This window comes from Vidua macroura, chromosome 7 (assembly GCF_024509145.1).
Source record: "Vidua macroura isolate BioBank_ID:100142 chromosome 7, ASM2450914v1, whole genome shotgun sequence".
Classification (NCBI taxonomy): Eukaryota; Metazoa; Chordata; class Aves; order Passeriformes; family Viduidae; genus Vidua; species Vidua macroura.
The window spans coordinates 26,391,857-26,413,182 of record NC_071577.1 but is presented as its reverse complement, the minus strand read 5'-3'; the positions used below and the strand labels follow the sequence as shown (position 1 = coordinate 26,413,182).

The window sequence follows — 21,326 nt, the reverse complement described above, 5'->3', positions numbered from 1 at the left end:
GCAGATCTGACTATTTTGGGACAGGGAATGGTGTAGGGCACTACACTACGAAAGAGCTCTACCCTCTGGTTCCCAGAGGCCACTGAGATTGCACAGCTGTAATCCTGCAGCGCTGCTGGCTTTTTATAACCAAAACCTGTGATGTCATAATAGAAAATGTGGGTTTTCCTTCCTGCTTTGAAACATGGTTAAGAATTCTGACGTGGTGTGATCAAAGCATCAACTATAAAAAGCAGGACTTAGGGAAAGCCTGCAGATCCAGCCAAGGAGACAGAGCTTTGAAGCACGCCAGAAGTGGATCAGCCCACGACAAGGGACATTAGACATACATTTAAATGAGCTGTCTGATTGGTAATGAATGAAATTCCACTCTGATCAATGTTTCTCAGTGCTTCTCAGAGACCACTTTAAGCCTGGGATAAAAGAGCCAAAATCAAATGTTTTCTCTTTGGCTGTAGAACATTCTCCATAGAATCAAATCTATTCTACAAAGTATTAAACACCGAGCCACGATTGTAAATCTATTCTTAATTACCTTATCACAAATATTTAATGCGCAGCCTGATTCAAGAGGGCTGTTTATAAAATTCTTGTTTGTTTGCCTTCTAATTATAAATGTTTATGATCTTATGCAATTAACTGTGTGATGCTGATGGATGGGTTGCTGAGTCAATTGAGCAGCTGTTTTCTTAGATAGTTTTGGTTTCCAAATATTTATAAAAGTACAAAATAACCTCTTTTCATCTGTATTTACTGGGCTTTAAATTACTTATCGATTTCCCAGTGTCAAGTTCAGGAGGCTGTAAAATTAAGAAGGAACCAAGTGGAGGGGTGGGCATGGAAGCGGAAGTAACAGTGATTCATTTACAAGAGGAAGTGCCAAGAGTAAGCAAGAGTCTATCAGTAAATATCAAGCTGCAGGATGCTTAATGCTCTCATTGAAACAAATCTGCTCTGCCTCAGATAAATTAGGATTGGAATTCTTACATTCAGCTCTGTGCATCCCTTAATAAGAACACCCCTCCCCTCAAGAATCATTCTTGTTGACAGAGGTGAAATGTTCAATTTAAAAGCCAGAATTCAGTGGGAAGTCCTTTAGGAAGGACTGTATTCAACTTGAGGTGTCCATTTAGAAGCAGTTATTCCATAAGCCAAATCTCCTGTGTGATTGTGTAAGGTTGCAGGCTGGTGTGATTCTCTCTTTGTGCAGTCCTCAACACAGAAATGTCTATAGCAGAGTTTCAGATGGATTCTGTGGATTCTGGGAGTGTCCTGGTCCTTTTCTACTCCTCCCCATTTTATTTCGCCCTCTTCTCCTTCACAAAATCTGTTCTCAGTGGATCCTCTGTGAAAATCATCATCTTCAGAAGGAAAATTTCTGTCAGTTGTACACAAAACTTGTTGGTCCAGGTTGTTGCTTGCTTCAAGAAATCCCTAGTTTGTAGTGCTGGTGAAGTGAAACTCCCATGGAATGTGGGTACTCATGATGTGCTGCTCTCATTCCCATTTTCTCATGTAGAGACCTGGCTGGACCAGCATTGGATGAAATTCCTTGATCTGAAAATTGTTGAAAGCTGGACTCCCTTGGGATTAGATGAGACAGAGGTGCATTGCATCAGTGGGCTTGTAAGAAAACTGATCAAGAGAAAGGTCCTCAGCCCAAGGGCCAGAAGGACTGCTGGAAGAACAGTGGCAGATGTAACAAGGGAATTGTGTTTCTGTCTCTGGATGGGGAAGCGGGGATCAGTTGCTCTACCACCATCCTGTGATATTAACCCAGGGGGATTGTGAGCCTCCAATTTCAAGTAACTTTGGAGCAGCAGTTTCCCAAAAATGACATTCAGTGAATTCCTGAACATGGTCAGCCTCTGCCACCAAGTGATGTTTTCCTCAGAACTTTCAGCCTCTAATTAACCTTCCTCTTATTCCAACACTTGCCATGCATTTTCTTGAAAGAAACAGGTAAAATTTTTGGGGCAGGAACTGTTTCACCTGTTTGCCAGTAAAGAAAACCACCAAAATAAGGCTTCTGCTGATAGTGGGTGGCACATCACCCCTGCACTGACACTCATATTATCTAAGGAGGAAAAATCACAGTCCATTCCAGACAGTTACCTTCTCAAAAACACCCTGTCCTGTCACTTCTTGTTTCCACCTTCAGCAGGACTTTGCCTTTTTGTTTTCCCTTTCAAATGCGATTTCATCTCAGCCAGACAGCTGCCATGCCTCAGCCTGTTTCTGTTGCTTTCATTATTGGGTGTCAGGGGAAGATTATGGCAGCTGTGATCAAAGCTTAATGTTTGCCTCCACAGCAGTCATGACTCAGGCCAAGGTAAACCAAGCTTTCTGGGAAATAACACTTTATTTGCTAGGCTTTCTCTCTATTGACATCATTGCATATACAAACCCTTCCCTCCCTTTCTGTGAATTCTTTAATCTTTTGTGACAATCTCAAATTTCTGCACTTTTGTTTCCAAAGCTCCACCAGCTCAGCCCTCACTAATCTTTTTGCCTTAATCTTATCTTATTTGCTCCATCCTTAGTCGCCTTTTATCTTGACCTAAGAATGGGAAAGTGGCTGATGATAAATCAGGAAAAGAGAGGCAGAAGAATCTGTTCAGACTTGGAAAGGGGTACGTAGTATCTGGCATCCCTCACCATTGTGCCCAGGTCAGTTCCAGCTGAATATGACAAGTTCTCTGAACAGCCTAGCATACTTAGATGTTCCTGTGGCTGATACTCAAGGCTGCAGAGCTGTGCTCTTCGGAAGAGGGTAAACCAAGGAGCAAGGAGAGGTAGCTTTGTAGTTGAAAACAATGTCATGGCATCAAAGCAACTCTGCACTTGGGATGATTTGGAGGAGAGTTGTGAACCTCGGAGCTGACTAGGCTGGGAATGAGCTAATGTCCTTCTCCTCAATCCTGCTCATCATCTCCAGAACCTCTTCATTTCATCCCCCTTTTTCTGCAGGTGAACTCCCCAGCAGGGTGCAGTCCCAGAACAGAGAGGTGCAGAATCAGCACTGTAACACCCCACCTGCCTTTTGATTCCCTGATGAAATAAACAGGTATGTCACTGTCTTCAGCAGTGTGACTGTGGTCCAGCTTGCATTTGGGATTCTGATTTCTCATTCCTAAGGGTAATGCTTTGCACTTCTCTTTATTCAATTACATCTTGTTGATTCCTGCAATTTGCCAAGATAATTTCAAATTTCAAATGCTGATCTGATCCTCCAAAGTGCTTGCAGCCTTTCCAAGCTTGGTGTCATCTGTATATTTTATAACAACACATGCTATTTAATTATCTAAGTCATTAATAAAAATATTGAAGAGAGCAGAGTCCAAAAGATCTTCTACTTGAAATGTGTTTCCAGTTTACAGCACACCACTAACAACTGCTGAGAAAGCAGTTTCTCCACTGGCTGTACACCTGCATTATAGTTATTTAATCTAGAACATGCTTCTCTGGGAGGAGACTCCAAAGGCAAAGCACCAAGAGCATTGCCTAAGCCACAGCATATTAAATTAACAGCTTCCTCCTTAGCCACTTTGCAATTACCTTTCCAAATTACATCTGGTTATACTCCTGTGCTCACCAATTGGTTAGCTAAAAAATATTCAGTATCTTTCTATGAATCAGTTAAGCTGATTTGCCCTTCATTTCCTCAGTGCCTACCTTCATTATCTGATAGAGATTATATTCAAAAAGTTAGGTACTCTGCTTGCATTTCCCCAGCTGCCTGGCACCTCCTGCATCCTCCTCAAGTTCCTGATGATGAAATGCTCGTGGGTCAGCCATTGTTCCTGCAGCTGCCTCTGAAGTTCATTAGGACATGCTGGCAAGGACAGAGCTAACTCATTTGAGTATTTTTGAGGCTCTTCTTTTCTGATTCTGCCCTGGGCTCCTTTTTCCTCATTAAAATTATTTTAGTTAAGTTTTGAGGACTGAAACAAAGGCAACATTTAACTATTTGGCCCTTTGTTATCACATATTATTTGAGCTCTTAGACTTGCCTTGTTCTTCCTCACTTATGCGTATGGACACAGTTCTTTTTGCCTTTTGAATCTCTGGATGGTCATCTTGGGGCTCAACTCTGACAGCTCCCCATGCCTGTCTGATTTCTAGAGACTTTTCATTAGATGAAGGGTATTCTTTCTGCCTTTTGTGTGATTGCAGCTTCTGATTTAGGGTCCTCAAAGAGTTCCTGATGCAGCCTCTGTGCTCTCTTCCTACGCTTCTGAGCTTCCCCCTGCACAGGCACAGTTTGCTGCTGTGCCTTTAGTATCATCCCTTTTGGCAGCTGTGAGCTGTTCACAGCTCTTTTATCCTTCAGATTCTCTTCCCAAGAGACTCTTACTGCTCTACTCCCCTGGGGCTGCTGCTGCTGCTTTTCTGGAGTCCATTATCCTCACATCTTACTTTTCTTCAGCTCTGGAATGCTTTCATTAAACACTTGTTTCCCATAAAAACTACCGATACTTTCAAATTTTCGGGGAGCCTTTGCTTTCTGGGGAAATTGAATAGGAAGTATAGATTCCTTCATAACTGTTATCTCCACTCTCCAAAATATAATTTTTGTCCCAAGAATGTTTCAAGAGCTGAACTGCCTACCCTGCATACAGAAGTAGTTCATACTGGTTAGGTTGGAACATGTGGTGCTGTCTTTTAGACATTTCTGGAAGCTGCAAGACACTGGTCCAGTGATCAGGATTTCTCTAGTCCACAAGATTTTTAGCAAAGATCTGCTCTGAATTATGCTGGAACTGCACAAGGTGGGTGTACAAACTTAGCAATTTCCAGCACTGAATGAGATAAAGTATAAATTGAAAATGTATTCATAATGATTAGAGCTCAAGTGAATGCTTAACATATGGAAAAATAATTAGCTGATTATAATCAGGCATTTTCTTATCAATCATTCTCAATGCACATTTTTTTTAATGTCTGAAGAACTGATTATGTATGAATCTGAACTGTGTTTTGGCTCAGCAGGAACTGGGATGTCTGCATGGCTGGACTCCCTTGAGTGCTGTTATCACTGGATGACATGGCCATCATGGATCCCACGGACCTGGGGAAGACAAAACCCTCCTTCTTCTGCGAAGTGCATTCACTGTAGTGAGGTTTCACTGCCACACAGCTTTCCCAGCACTGGGATGCCATGCTTGGATCTCCTGGGCCACAGGGCCATGACTCCAGCAAAACTGAAACTGAGTCCCTGGTACCTCCATGGCCAGGGAAGAGCTCCCACCAGTGTACACAGAGAAGCTGTTCCCAGTTTTGAGGAAGTATTTTATGGAGGTTTGGACTCTTCCATTTTGGGTCACTACAGCAAAAACAAGCTGGCCCATAACCTTCAACTGCCGCCTAACCAGAAAACCTTGTTTTTATTACAGCTCATTTCTCCTTGTTCAAAGGCAGCTGTGCCTCAGAGCTTCCTCAGCCCCTGGTGGGCCAGGACCACCCCCCCACATGCAGTGAGAGCCCTTCTCCTTCCTGCTTCCTCCACTCCAGCTGGCAGAGCCACGGGAGCAGCAGATCCCATCTGGGCAGGTCATTACGCTGCGTCCCAAGCTCTCTGCAGCCGTTTACACCCAGCCCCAGAGTCAGCAAGAGCCCTGCCAGGTGGGACACGGATCCAGCGAGCTGGCACCTCAGGAGTCCCCACAGCTGCTGCTTCACCAGGTGGGTGATCCTGGGGCAGAGTGTGGGGGGCTGGGGAGAGGAGGCAGCTCTTCTATGACTGCTGGGAGTGCCTGGTGGGGCAGCTGGCAGCGTCCCTCCCCCGGGAAGCACTGTGATTTTGTAGGATGCGGCTGAGTTACATGGCAAGAAACAACTTCCAGGCTGTGACACTGCAGCATGTCATGAGTTCATGTGACAATAGTATGCAGCAGTGATTCCTGTGTGCACAGGATGCCATAGGTTCCTCTTGGAAGCGGGAGCTGTCCACCCCACAGACACGGCATTTGTAGCTGCAGAAGGAGGAAGGTTTTATCCTGCAGGATGAATTGAGTTGACAAGTAGGACTGCCTGTCATGGGGCTTGTGGAGCTCATGGGAGCTGGGGGCAGGGTGTTGCAGGAGCATTTGGGGAGCATTTGGCTGCAAAGTAATGCATCTTCTCTGCGAGATGCTGCCTCCATCCCAGGGCAGCCCTGCTCAGCCATGTTCTCCACAGCACGTGGGCCTGGGCCCTGTAGAGCTGAGCTGATAAGACCCAACATGAGGAAACACTGGCAAAATTAAGGAGCTGAGAAGAGGTGTCCAATGGAAACGAAATTTCATTTTGTTCAGCACTCCCACATGGTTTGTTTGCAGTGGGAAAATAACACAAGTTGTCCTGCAGAGATGTGACAGATGAGCTGGGCTGACCCCTGGAGTTGCACACAGCAACACCATGGCCCTGGAGATGCCACAGTACTTCCAGCTGTAAACATGCAAGCTACCAACCACCACAACTTCCTCCTCCTGCACTGCCCAGACCAGTACTTTTTTACCCTTTGACTCAAAACAATGATAAAAACCACCCAAAAGCAAAACAAGAAATAACAGTGAAAATAGGTAAAATGAAACCCAAAGAAATTCTTACTCAGTCAGTCGATAAAAGCGTAAACCGAAGTACTCCTATAAACTCAGCTGGCTGTGGACAGCTACAGCAAAGTGGATGTTGTGCCCTAAAGGGCCCTTGTACCCCTGTAGTATTTAACTCACAGGACATGATAAAGCAGAGGATTAAAGGGCAGTCTGTAGTTATGCAGGCAGCAATAAATGAGGCTCTTCTTGGAAAAAGCAACTAAATAAATAGAGATGGGAGCTCCACCAAGAGAACAACCCCTTGCTTCTGAATCATGCCTCTCCAGCACCATTCCCCACTTGTGTGTCTATGTGTCTATCCATACCTGTGCCAGAACAGGAGGGACAGGGCTTGGAGGCAGTACTCATATACCCTCTTGCTGTCTTAAAGCTTCCCCTCCTTGCTTTGTAGCTAGGACTGGGTAGATCCTCTTGGGACCTTTATTTTCTCCTAATTTAAAATGGATATAACAGCAACACCCTACATCTTGAAAAGGCTTTGTTCAAGAGGTGAAAGACACTCACTGTGTGCATGACAGATACTGCAAGGTCTTTAAAAGAAGGGAGTAAATAATGATTTCAAGCTAGGTTGAACAGAGCACTGATCTCTAGGTGATTTTATGGGTCTTTTCTATCTTCAGATTTCCAGACTTTCCCTACAGAAGTTCATGGAGTTGAATACTTATAGTGAGGAGAGAAAAAGCACGTGACTTCCACTTCATTCTGTTTGCATGATGGAAATCATTCCTCCAGATCTGGGTCCTGAACCTTCCTAGGCCATAGCTAATGTTCCTCTGACCAAAGCATTGCCTGTGCAGTCATGCTGATCCTCAGACATTCCAGGGACACTCCTTTAAAAGGAAAGCTGGACAGCACCACTGTGCTGTGCAGGGCTTGGGAATCTGCCTTCACACTTGCTTGGAATGAGACCTGAAAAAGTCACATTGTTCCCCAGAATGGAAGAACACACATGTATTTGCAGACAGGTTAAAATGTTTCATTTGGAATTGAATTTTTTTTGAACGTTGTATTCCAAATTCTGACACTGAATTTAAAATACTCAGCATGAGCAGTCATCTCTAAATGTTAAATCAAAATGCTTTATTCAAGAATGATCAAAACATGACATTTGCTTATTGAAAGTAGAACTAATGCCTCCCTCTCTGCTTTTATTAGCAAATTAAATTCTGTAAGGAAAAATGAGAATAGTTTCACAATTTTTTCATTTTCTAAGGGATGCAGGTCCTTTTTGAGCCCAATTCTTCCAGACTATTCCAGTCACCTAAGTGCTTTTTTCACTAAGAGAAATACAAACCAATTAGGAGAGACACAAAGGTGAGTACAGATCACCCTTGACATCTCCCTGGGTAATGTAGGGCACATGGGATAAATTAATGGACCTGACATGGCTGTGATGTCAGATGTTGGTATGTGTGTTGTGATTGCTTCTACTGCCTCACTGGAGTGAGATGTGGGCATCTTTCCCCTCCAACAAGCAGGAAGGCATCCCAAGGATGTGAGGCAGAAGGTGTTCATGCTGGAATTTGGCCAGCCTTTTGTTGGGATAAATGTGTTCCTGGAACACACCATGGTGCAGCCTGTCCTGTGCCGCTTTGTTCTTCACAGCCATGACAAAAAAAATCTTTCATTGCAAACCCAGGATTTCTGTGAGATCTCCCAAAGCCTTTCACCTTGGGTGCTGCAGCCTCTCTCTGCTCCCTGACGGCGTCCCCACAGGTCTCACCCCACCTTCTCCCCTGCAAAGGTCTTCGCCTCTCCCACAGAGGCACTACTCAAAATTAACAAAGGTGGTAGAAGCCAAGAGGAAAAGGGTCTGTTGTTTCTGATCTGTTACTAGCTAGGATCTCTAGGAAGGCAAAACATGTTCCTTGCTTCTCTGCACATACAAGGGTCTTCCACCAGAGCTGAAGGCCTTTGTGGCTGCAATATCCAGATGAGTGAATGCTGAGAGATGCTGAGGGACAGATAAGGGTTTACCTGCACCTATGGGATCTGCCAATGCCTGGCTTACAAGTATGATAGCAGTGAACAGAGCTGAGTGTGGCTACACCTGCAGCAAAGGTTTAGAGAGCTTTGGAGAACACAGAAAAGTTCTTCATGTGGCTGTGGCTGAGCAGAGTGAATTGTTCCACCTGGCCTAGTATGGATATTGTGGAACCAGCTCTGCCATGGGGCAGAGGGGCTCAGGCTGTGGCTGTCATTTGTGGGTCTTGGTGCAGGAAGAAAAGCACTGCTTCAGGGAGTAACTTTCAGGGAGAATTAAGTTTAGCAACTTAGCCCATAGGCCTGTTTGCAATATTCTTCACTACAGCCTGTTGTATATGGGTTGAAAGATGGCTCTGCTGGTAGGTAGCCATCATCAGTCCCTATGAGGTGATTCCAGAGCTTGATTAATGTGGCTTCATATTAATCTCTTCTTATCTCCGCTTCTGGCTCCCCACTGAGCTGGGGACACACCAAAAGCAGCCTCATCCACTATGCATGGGGGTGACCCTGCCGTGGTCTCATTTTGATTATGGACTTGAATTCTCTTGCTACAGCCACAAGAGCCTGCCATGGACCACAGCTTCCACCTCCATGAGTAATGTGTCTGTGGGGTGCAGGCTGTAGTAGAAGGAGCGATGGGACAGAAGGCAGTTGGAAAAACACAGTCTGGCACAGAACTGAGGACTTTTTTCATCCCTTACTTGATAGCACAATTTGTGCAGCTGGCATGGGAGATCCTACCAGCTGCCTACAAAGGAATTTCCTGCCATAGTGTAGAGGTTGTGACAGGCAGGCAAGTGCTCCTGCCTCTGCCCACATACAGAAACTTAATTCAGGGACACCAGGCACTTGATTTTGTCAAGGAGTTTAGTGACAGGAAGGCACCATTCTAATTGTAATGTATCACACTTGAAAGCACATGATGCAGTTCACAAGGTGAAAGAATTTCTTTTTTCCCTCAAAAACTGTTAATTATGTTGCCCTCATTAAACGCCAAACACATTGATCCACTGGAGCAGAGAGCACCATATGGTTATTCACAATAAATACATCTCTGGAGCCCTGCTGCAACAGTGGGACCCTGCTGGAGATGGATGTGGGGAGGGAGTGTGGAGCTGAACGCGTACATGTGAAAGCCCAGGTGCTGCTCAGATTATGCTGGAAGCGAAGTTCCTTCCCTGCAAAGAGGGAGAGGGTTCAGAGCCAGGTCCAAAGCTGTGTCTCTTTGCTCAGCAGTGATGTGCTGGCTCTGTGAAGAGTGGCCTGAGCTGTGCTGGAGTCCTGTGGGCACACAGAGCCTCTGCAGCCCTGCCCACTGCTGGGAGCACACAATGCACATGTGCCAGCTGCCCCTCTGCTCTCTTATGCAACAATCAATGCAACAGTGGATAAAAATAGGTCCCTTCTTTCAGGGGCAGAAGGGTGGCTTGTCTCGATTTTGCTAAGCATCCACTGTTCCTGGATAACAGCCAAGGAGTCAGTGGTCAGATCAGCTTTGCAGCGTTGCTTCTCCTGATGCTGGCCCAGCTACAGGGCCCACAGTGATTGCTCCCCAGGAGGGACCCTGCCCAGCTGGATCGAGAGCCCTATAACATACCCTGTGGGGACTGTTCCTATCTACACAGCCTCCAAACAGCTGATAGATCAATGATTTGCTCAGTGGTTTTTAAAGCATGCACACTGTGGCTGAATGTGTCCAAACCAGAGTTCATGGTGAAGAAAAGGTGACTTTGTTGCCTAGCTTTATCCCAACTGCCTGCTCTGAAGGTAGGACCTGGATATGGCCACTCCAATTAGCTCCTGATAGCTCCAGTTTACACGCAAATTGGGTAAGAAATGCATGAAGAGCATGGCAAGCAGCGCATCAAGCTGAAAGGCACAGAACACTTCTGTATATTCTCACAGTTCTCTTCCAGGTATGCCAATGCCACACAAATTTGCTGTGTGGGCTGCTGTCAGGTCTCTCCTCCAAAGACATTTGCTGAACTTCTCTGCCTTGTGCTCCGCCTTTAGGGTGTCATCAAGCCAACATGTGGCTTTGGCAATTAAAACTGATTTCCTACCGCGGTAGCGATTCTTCCAGCTGTGTACCTTGGGGGACTGTGTAGACCTGAATGAAAACATCTGCTTTCCTTTTGAGAATGGGATCGATACAGATGAAGACCAAGACCCTGCAGACACCTCATTTCTCAGTTTCTTTTTATTTCATTGTGACTTTGACTCCTAAACCACTTGAGGGCCCAAGTGACCTGGCTAGATAACATCCCAAGCCTACCTCAGCCTGGTCTTTCCTCTAGAAAGCAAAGCTCATTTAAAACAAAATCCCATTAGTCTTGGCAGGAAGCTTGAATTGTCACTGTTTCAAGGAAGCTCCATTAATTATTGTTCCCACTGTACTATGAAAGATCAAATGCTGTGGATCAGTTTTAATTGGCTATTGATTTCTTATGTTATTACCTATGGTTGTGCTGAGATGCTGTCAGACATACTGGATGCTTTTGATTATTCTTTCTGGCAGCTGGGATTAAAAACAGCAGGCAGACATTTCCTGATCTGTAATGGATTGCCATGGTGTGCCAACAAGAATCGTTGGCTGGATGAATGGTCCTGCTCTGCTTATCTTGTGCTGCTGAGCTGCAGTGCCATTTTGAAGGCAAATACCATCAGGGGCCAGCCAGGGAAAGAGCGGGAAAAACTTCAAAGAGCACGAGGATTTAGTGCTTGCAGAAGTGCACTGCTGTCAGCATCAAGGCAGGGTGAGCCAGGGAGCAGGGACTTGGGCACAGACAAAGCAGAAGTGCCCATCAGTCAGTGATCCACGGAGAAGCAGATCAGATTACTTTTGCATTGCTGGGGATAACCCCACAGCATGCCAACCTCAGGGTTACCCCTGAGCAGGCCAGCACACACAAACCATATCGCCACAGCCCTGTGCACACAACCTGCAAATGGCCCTCCTGGGACACGCTTCTCCCTCAGAGCCCATCTGGGGATGCCTGAGCCTACTCTGTGACATGCTCTCATTAGCTGGCAGAGTTCCTCCTTGTTTAACAGGAGATGCTTTCCTGTCCTCCTGACCCCAAATGACACCTTATTCTACAAATGTCGACTTCCCCTAATTGTACCTTGACAGAGAGAGAGGCAAACCCCTCCTTTCCTCTCCAAGGACTGTCATTTAATTAACAGGCAGGTATCTCTCAGGACTTACAGGCCAGCTCTAAGCTGCTACTCTCTCCTGTGAAGGCTCATTCCATTTATCTGTGCATTTCGATAACCACATTTTTGCTAATCTCTTGCTATGCGAGAGATTTACCTCTTGGATTTACCTCTCATGGACCATGGAGAGAGCAGTTAATCAAATGAACAGTCCCCATCTCATATGGTTCCTGATCTCAGATGTCTGTGTTGTAGATGACTTCATAGCAGAGCAATACCTATGCCGGCACCAGCACCAGTTTCTAGTTTAATCCAACTCTCATATCTGTCCTACAGACATGACCAGAGATAGCACAGATGAAAGAGAGATCAGAATCAAAGACATTGAGGCTGGCTGGATATCAAGAAGTACTTAATTTGTTCCTCCTTCACAAACTGGGATCCTCTCTCTGCAACCTGTTCCTGACATATGTTTTCTAACAGGTTCTTAAATAAAATCCAGTACTGGAGGTTCCCACAAATCCCAAGCAATCTTTTCCAGTGCTTCTTGCTCTCCTGTTAGATGTCTGAGGGCAAGGGGGAGAACAGTGTTGAAAGGCCATCTTGCACATCTTGCCCAGATGGACATAGCTTCTGGTGCTTGAGGCCATACCACCTGTCTCGCTGATCATGAGGAGCAGACTGGTTTTACTTTGGTTGTGGCTTTTGTTTTCATCATGGGTGAAGAGATAGACAATGGTTCCTGACCCTTCCAACTGTTTTTGTGGGGCATGCTAGATCTAGAAAAGTCCAAATAAAACTAGTATATTACTGAAGGTTAGTGACTGAGGGTCAAATCCAGACCCCTGGATTTTGTTCCATGGATCAATGGTCTCTGAGTAAACAGACATATTTTGAGAGTTCAGCTTGGAGATGATTTGACCATTTCAGAACAAATGAGGATAACAACAACCAAATGATCTGTGCTGAGGGAGCTGTGTGTGCAAGGAAGCACTCATGCCCTCACCTTTGGCTCCACACTGGAAAGATCAGTGCTGCCATGGGATTGTCCATGCAAATTGCCACAGATATCTCTATTTTGGCAAATTTCTACCTAAATCCCTTACTGACTTGGTAGAGAGGAGATCACACAAAACAGCTGGGCAGCTGCTGACTGCCTGTCTGATTTTAGTCACACCTCTGCAGAGTTGGTGACTCTCCAGCTTTGAGACTCCACAGTGCCAGAGGAAGTGTCCTGCTGAGCACCTCCAGTGACAGGGTGTGTAAACTAGCCTCCAGGACAAGAGTCACTGGCTGCCCAGTGACTCACCCAATGGATGTGAGACACACAAGTATAACTGAAGTGCAAACTGCCAGGAACTACAGAGGAGCTCTGTTTCAGCATATCTGCTCTTCACTAAGTACCTTGTCTTTCAGCCTCTGCTCCTCTGCTAGCGAAAGAAAAACTTAGGGGTCAAGCTGGAGGAAGAAACAACTGGAATTCATACAGTTACTGTAGCACCTATGGTATCACATTCTGCTAGCTAAGGCTGCCCAGCCTGTTACAAAAATATGTACAGACAGCACTGTACATTAGCTGGAAGAAACAAGTGTGGTAGAACTGAGTGCACCTAATGTCCTGCCCTTTCCCCATGACTGAGTTGACTTAGTTCTTAAATCTTTCCTACCCACCCACAGGCTAGGTAACAAAAGAGGAAAAGACCTCTACTGCAGAGGAGGAGACACTGATTGCACAGACAACACTCCAGTATTTCAAGATCCATTGCCACTGTAATTATCCATGAGAGGTTTTATCCTAAACTTGCAGAAGTAGAACTAAAACCCAGGAATGAATAACAAGAGGCTTTTGGCCATGCTGGCAGTCAGGAGCAGAACTTTCAATCTCCAGAGCTGCCTTTGACCATTTTTGTCAAAAGACCCTGCATGAGACAGTAAGGTTTGGAAGAAGGATGAAGAGAGGGAGAGAAGCTGTTCCACAATGAGGAACTCACTGCAAGCCTTCTAGGGAGACATTGCTGCATCCATCACAGCTGCACAAAGTTATAATGAATGAGGAATTCACCTCAATTGCAGTGTTCATAGAATGGGTTGGGTTGGAAGGGACCTTAAAGATCATCTTGTTCCAACCTGCCTTGGGCAGGGACACCTCCCACTACTCCAGGCTGCTCAGAGCCCTGTCCAGTGTGGCCTTGAACACTTCCAAGGATTGGGTACCCACAGCTTCTCTGGGCAACCTGCTCCAGTGCATCACCACCCTCACAGTAAAGTAGTTCTTGCTAATATCTAACCCTTCTCTCAACTTAAAGCCATGACCCATGTTCCATCACTACATGCCCTTGCCCTAAGTCCCTCTCCAGCTCTCTTGTAGGCCCCTTGACATACTGGAAAGCTGTATCCTCAGACTCCTCTCTTCTCCAGGCAGAATAACCCCAACACTCAGCTTGTGTTCATAGGAAAGAATTCCCTGCGATCAGTCCCTTCCCCTGGGTCTGACCTGGCCTTGCCTCTCAGTGGGACAGACCAGCCTTTTGGCTAGTGCTAGTGCACCCACTGAAATCTGCAGGGCTGAGGAGAAGTCACCCAGAAAAGAGAGATGACCACATAAACAGCCAGGGCAGTCACAGCTCCTGCTGAAGATCTCATTTGTCACTGAGTTTGAACTGGGTAGAAGAGGAAGAGGAGGGGAGGAGAGTGAACACACACTCTCAGCTAGTATTGCTCAGAGCTCATTTCCTCTCCACTGCTGAGCTGGCAGCAGCAGCAGCAGCAACAGCTGAGATTTCAAAAAGCAAAAATGCACTATACAATCAAGTTTTACACCGCAGGGTGGCAGGGGCAGAGGGCTGGCAGCATGACATATGAGCTTTTTTACAGGAATGGAGACAGAGCTCACATGCTCCAGAACATCCCCTCTCCTGGATGAGCATGGGTGGGCTGCCTGGCAGCACGGGCAGACGTGCTGCACACAGCCCAAGTGGAGCCAGCTCTGGGTAGCTGCTGAGTGCTGGGCAAGAGAACCCACGTACAGACATGTTAACTCACTGCATCTGTAATGCTTCCCACTGGCTTTTGAGTCTGTGGGAAAGCCAGCATGCCTGGCACCCCAGGACTGCCAGCTGTGCAGGGCGGAACATGAGACAAGGGGATGCCCCAAGTCACGACTCTGAAATGTTCCTGGGAATGGGATGTCTGCTTGTTCTTTGGGGGAAAAAAAAAAAATCAAAGCTCACAGTTTAGGGCATTATGCTTAATGGTGACATCAGCGGAGAGGCAAATAAACTTATTTTTCCATCAGAGAAGGTGGAAAAGAGAAATAGAGGCCAAATTCTAGAAAAATTAACAAAAACAAACAAGTAAACAAAACCTAAAATCTGATCTGTCTGCCCAGTTCCCCTTCAGTTCAAGGTTGGCATGGTTTGTTCTCTGCTATGTGGGAAGATTTACCTCCTATTATCAGATGAGCTAAGCAGTTCCCCTCAGCTCTTGAAGCTTTATCAAAGCCAGTTAATCGTGTTACTGATGTCCGCCCAGCTCAGAGCTCTCCATTTCCGTCCCCTGCCAACAAGGTGACACATGTGCACACCACACACGCATAGGGAAAATTTTTCTCCACTTTCAATTCCTCCAGCAAGAGGACATCGCTTATTGTGCCTACTGTGCCAACATATAGGTGCTGCCCATCTCTCTTTAACCCCCTTTGCCATACTTTGTTCCTGGAGAAATGTGGTAGCTCCACCAGCATCACATATGAAGGAGCAGGATGATCTCTACAGGCCAAGCTCACATCTCATTGCTAGCACAGTGGTGGCAACAGTGGGAGGAATAGGTCTTGGCAGGCCCAAGTCCTGTGCTGGAAGGCTGCTGAGGCCAAGAGCCATTTGAACCTGGATACCAGGGTGTGCAGTCCAGAATTCTGTCCCTGCCGCTGGGTCTGTTTTACTTCTGCACTCAAATTCCACCAGCTGCTGCTCTGTCCTGCTTCTCCTGAGGGCTGGAACAGGGGCTGTTCTTCCCTCTGGAAGGGCTCTATCCACACATACACATATCCAGCAAGTCAAGATGACTGCCTTTTCCCACTGAGTTTGAGAAGGCTTCTTCTAACTTCATAACAGTGATGCCAGGACCCAGACACAAAGAGCTCTCTGGTTCCCTTTTGCTTCCTGTCAGGGTCACTTTAACTGACAAGTTATCTTGTGGCCTGGGCTTGGGTGGACACTGCTCAGGGGCACATTTGGAGGTGGCTGGTGCTCACCAGGAGCTGCTGCAGGTATTGGCAGCTATGTCCCTCCATCCTGCAGACCTGCACTGGGTCCCAGCGAGACTCTGCTGGGGCCAGGCTGACAGCAGCTGCTGTGCTCTCCAGGCTTGGGCAGTGTGAGTGAGGCAGCTGCATCCTCAGAGAGCTGCTCTGTACCAGCAACCTGACAAGGACCCCAGGCTGGCCCGTGACCTGGTTTGGACTTGCAGCTTCAAGGTGGCCCAATGAAGGGGAAACCATTCCTGCCTGGCAGAGAGACTGGGCTGGAGAGCCAAGGAGCTGCATGTGGAGAGACCCTGCCATGCCTGTGGGGCAGTCCCTAAATTAACTATTCCAGGAGAAAAGGAGTTTCTCTAAAGCCTTACACTCCTCAGACTCCCCAGACCTCCCCACCCACTTCTTGCTCTGAAGAGACATCTGTTTCTCTCTGGCGTTTTTGCAGGTCCCTCTGCCACCCCAGCCAAGGAAACACTCTGGGGCTGCCCAGACGAGCTGAGAGAACAATGGGCCATAAAAGCAAAGAGGAGCAAAAGCTGTGGGCACTCAATCCAAGCCAACCTGTATGGGCTGGCTCTCCATGCCACGTCCCACTCCTCTCCACAGGTGAGTGAGCGGGCGGCCGTGGCCACGGTGTGAGATACGATCACCCACCTATACAGACAATGTCCATGAAGCCGTACATTCCATAGCAGATCTGGAAGAGCAGGTCCTGGCGCTGCCACTTGGCTGAAGGACTGAAGGTCGACCAGATGAGCCACGAGATACTGGCGATGAGGAAGAGGGAACCCAGGATGGCTGCTGCTATCTGAACCTTCTCAATGACTGTCAGAGAGATGGCCTGCCACTGTACAGAGAGGGGAGAAGAGGGACAGAGGAAGGACAAAAGAGAAGAGATTAGTTACTTGGAGCACATCACTGTTTTACACCATTGTAGTGGCTTTGGAGATCTCAAAGAGCACATATGGGCATAGGTGCTTTTACCCCATCCAGATCTGGGATGGAGCATGGCAGTTGTTCAATAGTGCATGGCCTTGGGTTTCTTGACAGCACTGCTGAAGAGGCAATGGAAAGAAATCCTGCATCTCACCAGGAAAAAACAGCAACCTGAGTAAGGCAGGATGGATGAAGGTAAGACACCAAAAATAACACTCCCATGACAGTAGATCTGCGATGGCCATCACAAACCATAAAGTTCAGTTGCTTCCTCAAACAGAGGCCAGGCAACATCCTCATCCAGGGCATCCCAGTACCAAAAAAGTAAGTATCTCAAAGAACCAAGCTGTCTTTTGAAGGCCTCATATGAGCTGGCTCTGTGCCACTTTGTGAGATCTGACATGATCACAGCCCTAGGTAGAATCTCACAGTGGCAATACACATCCCACAGAACGTGCTACAAACAACACAAGTTGTTGTGGTTAGGACACTCTGCCTTTAAATTATGACATGTTCAGGCTGTGTTCCAAGGTAAACATCAATGCTTCTTCCTCAGAAAAAGAAAAAAATAGAAATAACTCCTCCAAATCCATTCACTTTGTCAAATAGCTTTGTATAAGCTACGTTATAAATATCCTAAACCCAGACTCCTCTCTGTCATCCAGCATAAAACCTCCCCACTCAGATTTACACTGCTGAGAAAACTGTCCTATAAAACCAAGAGCAGAAATTGGAGTCTTTAACAAGACTTGGGGACATGGTCCATAGCATCTTCTGCAAATCAAAAATCAAATCTGTAAACAGGCTGAGGAGAGACAGTCTCTCCTGGCATCAAAGTATATAGGCCACCTCTAGCTGTGAGATACATGCCCTTGAAATCACAGTGGGACAGGCAGGAGGATAAACAAAGACGGACTTCAACCTCCTCCAGGTACAGAGGATTCAGAGGAGTTGAAAATCTTTAGCCTAGATTCAGCCCAAAATCAGTTTCCCCGTGAAGTGACAGTCTTGTGAGATCTCAGTGCCCTGCATGTTGGTCAAACATATCCTAGGACAGCAGGATCACCCAGCAAGCCTTGTCCCATCCTTCTGCAGTGCAAGAAGGGAGTTCAAGTACTGGGTACCTCTTTACTGCTCAGGCCAGCCAGGAGTTAGCAATGTTTTTTGCCAGGACTTTTGAACCCTGACTGAAGGGCAAGAAGGACAAGAAGTGACTTTTGCTGGTACAGGCATGCATGGCACTGCTACCAACGATCAAACCCCTGAACCAAATGCACTTCCCTGAAAAGGGCTGCATTTGGAGAGGGACAAACAAGAGCTTCAGCTGGAGGCTGAGGTCTGTGGGTTGCAACTGAAGGAGATTGCTCTGCCTCTGCCAGCCTTGCTCTTTGGCTTACATCCTGCAAGGGCAGACAGCCCTCAAATGGTCTACCATGGATGTGTAGCACCAGCAAGGTGGGCAGTACCAGCTTATTTGGTAGTTGGCCACAGAAATGGCCACAGAGCCGCTAAGCAGAGAGAGAGCTTGTTCCCCAGTGACTGGGCTTGTTCCCCACTGAAGCAGGACTGGGCTTAGCTAAACCCAGTCTCTTCCCTGGGCCCAGCTACTCCACTCTCCTTCCTGCCATCTGCCCCAGCAGCTGACCCAGCCAAAGGCAAACATAGCACTAGGGACACTCAGTAATCTTTTCAACCATTCCCACTCTGCCACTGCCCAACATGCTCCATGCCTCCACCAAATCCACCTGGCCCCTCTGTGCCACTGAGAAGGTGACACAGTGAACAGCCTGGAAGTCCCAATGCTGCAGGGGTGCTGGAGTCCACAGAAGTGCAATGGTGCAACTCCTCTCCTGACATCAGGCAGAGCAAAGGCCACCCAGCACTCATCACGTATCTGGCTTCTGAGGGTGGGATAAGGAGCTCTGCCGTCCTCCCATCTGCTCCTCAGCTTTGTTCTCAACAGCACCATAAGCCAATGAAGGACAAATCTGCAAGCAATGCCATTAGCCCAGAGCTCCAGTACTAAATTCATGTGGTGGGCAGGGAGCTTGGCTATGTGCATGGGGTTGCAGTTTTGCCCCTGCAACTTTCCCCAGACCTCATTTCCCCTTCCACGGCCTGTGGCTCAGAGGGAATGAGAGTGCTGAGAGCACAGCCTGGTGCTGCGTGCGAAGGCTTTACTGCAGGCCCCTCACACTGACCCGCGTGCGCCTGTGCCAGCCAAATCATTCTGCATCATTTCTCTCTCTTGAGGAGGTAATGGACTGGCTCCTCACCATCTGCCTGGCAAACTGTAAGGCCTCTGGTAGCAACAGGTCCTTCCAAGGTAGCAAGGTAGAGGCGAAGGGAAGAGAAGAAGGAGTTTTTTTTCTACAACTAGAAGCCATGTACAACCAACACCATGGCTTTGCAGAGAAAGGGGGCTTAAGTGTAGCACTAAATACAGTGTCAAAGGGGATGGGGCTCAGAGAACAGAAGAGTTACACCTGAGTGCAAAACCTCAAACCCTGCTCGCCTTGGCTGGGAACAGGGAGGCTGAAACACTGGCAGGGACAGTGCCTGACACTGCTCAGCTGGCAGCGGCTGCTGGGAAGTTCACTGTGGTTATAATGAAGAGCCTGGAGTCTGACAGCTGTGCCAGGGGGTAGGAGGCTCTCCCCCTGCATCTGGCACTAAGTGACAGTGACATACACAGCAGCAGTCCTGACTCTGTTCAGAAGGTGGCACTGGGGTGTGATTACCCTCTGGCAAGGAGGTAAATGGGTCAAAGCTGAACATTGGGGAAAACAGCCAGCATGCAGAAGAATTTAATATTTTCCAGTAAAAAAAAAAAAAAAGAAGTAATAAATGTTGTATTTTCTCTCTGGCAACCCTGAGAACTGCAATTTAGTGTCCCAGATCTAGCTTGAGCCACTAATAACTAGAGTCATTATTTTTCATCTTTTAATTCCATCTTAGCGTATGAGATAGAAGATCTTAGCATGAGCCTGTTACTCCCATGAGTGCTCAGACAGAAAGGTCCAAGAGCTGTTCAGAGCTGGAACGTGCTGATGAATTTCAGCTGCAGGAGCTGGGCTTGATGTGTCCCTGTACTGGTAGCCTTAGGAGCTCACCTCAATCACAGCACTGTGCCTTTCAGATTTCATAACAGCCCTTAGAAAATCACCCCTTTTCACAAGGCCTCTCCACCCTCATTACGGTCAGCAGACCAAGGACTTGGCAGGTAACCCTATCATCCTTGGGTCCCCACTAGAGCTGCTCAGCAACTCTGGAGTCCCTCTACTGGCACATCTGAAACGTCCAAAGCTCTTTTTCTGAATGCCTGGCAGCAGACACAGTCCCCTCCCTCCAAATCTCCAGCTCAAATGTTCAAGATCCTGCAAGATCACAGTGTCAAGCAATCCCACCTTGTGGGGAGAGACCTAAAGCTGAGTCCTTCTCCCCTCAGCTGATAATGACTCAAGCTCCAGGCAGCCACTGAGCTGCACTAAAGTGCACCTTTAACAACGCAGCTCACCCAGGCTGTCAGTCAGGGACATGACCTTTAGGCAGGTAGAAAGCTCTACAGATGCTCTGCCAGTGCTGAACAGCGCAGAACTAAGAGTTCGTGGTACCAAAAAAGCTTTAAAGGCTCCTACAGGATAATATGATCAGCTTTGTGAACTCCAGACTCACAATGGCTTCAGAACATGCCCAAGCAGTTCTCTGTGATGGTCTGCCACCTGCACTGGAAAAGTGCTCCAACCCTCCAAACCATTCTGGAGAAGCTGTGTGGAGCTGTCTGTCTGTCCTCTGCTACCACCCCCCAGGGCCAAGTGCTTTGGCACACCACCCATGTCTGCAGGTGCAAAACACCTCTCTCTCTCAGACCAGTTTCCCCATTTTGCTCTAATCACAAAGCTCTGCAACCCAGATGCCTCAGAAAGGGCTTCTTAGGAGCTCAGGTCTGACATTTGTGATGACTTTAGTCAGGATCCAAGCTGGTACTGCTGCCTTTGAGTCATGTCACTTGTTCTCCTGCACTGTTTCAAAACCTGCAAGTTGTACTTGACATGAAGCTCTTTCCCTGCTTGCTTCAGTGCTTCTGCTTAGAGGTTTGTAAGTGAAAACCTGCTAATGTAACACAGATGAATAATGTCATTACTATAGTATTTAATGCCTGATCTGTATTTCCCTTTCTTTGGCACTTGCAGTCTACAAAGGTTCCCAAGCACCAGCACAAACATATCCAAGGCAGATACTGCAGATGATGTCTATGTCTTACTGCAGCAGCTTGCAAAGAAGTCTCATTTGCTGGAGAAGCCTTCCTGCACTCCCCTGAGAGCTCCTCCATGCCTGCCTCAGGCAGTTCAGTTTATTTTTATTGCTGTATCTGACACGTCCCCTTAATACACATC

The 21,326-nt window shown here is 47.1% G+C and overlaps 1 protein-coding gene across 2 annotated transcripts in view; it reads right to left on the bottom strand.

The window, feature by feature from the left end:
- Window positions 1–21,326, bottom strand: part of MARCHF4 (membrane associated ring-CH-type finger 4) — a 105,963-nt gene that overhangs the window by 13,570 nt on the left and 71,067 nt on the right. For both annotated transcript variants that reach the window (XR_008437865.1, XM_053982295.1), the window contains exon 3: window positions 16,648–16,840. Coding sequence is in view for 1 of the 2 variants with exons in the window: in XM_053982295.1 (XP_053838270.1) it covers window positions 16,648–16,840 (193 nt within the window). In the remaining variant the exon portion in view is untranslated. The remainder of the gene's footprint in view (window positions 1–16,647; window positions 16,841–21,326) is intronic.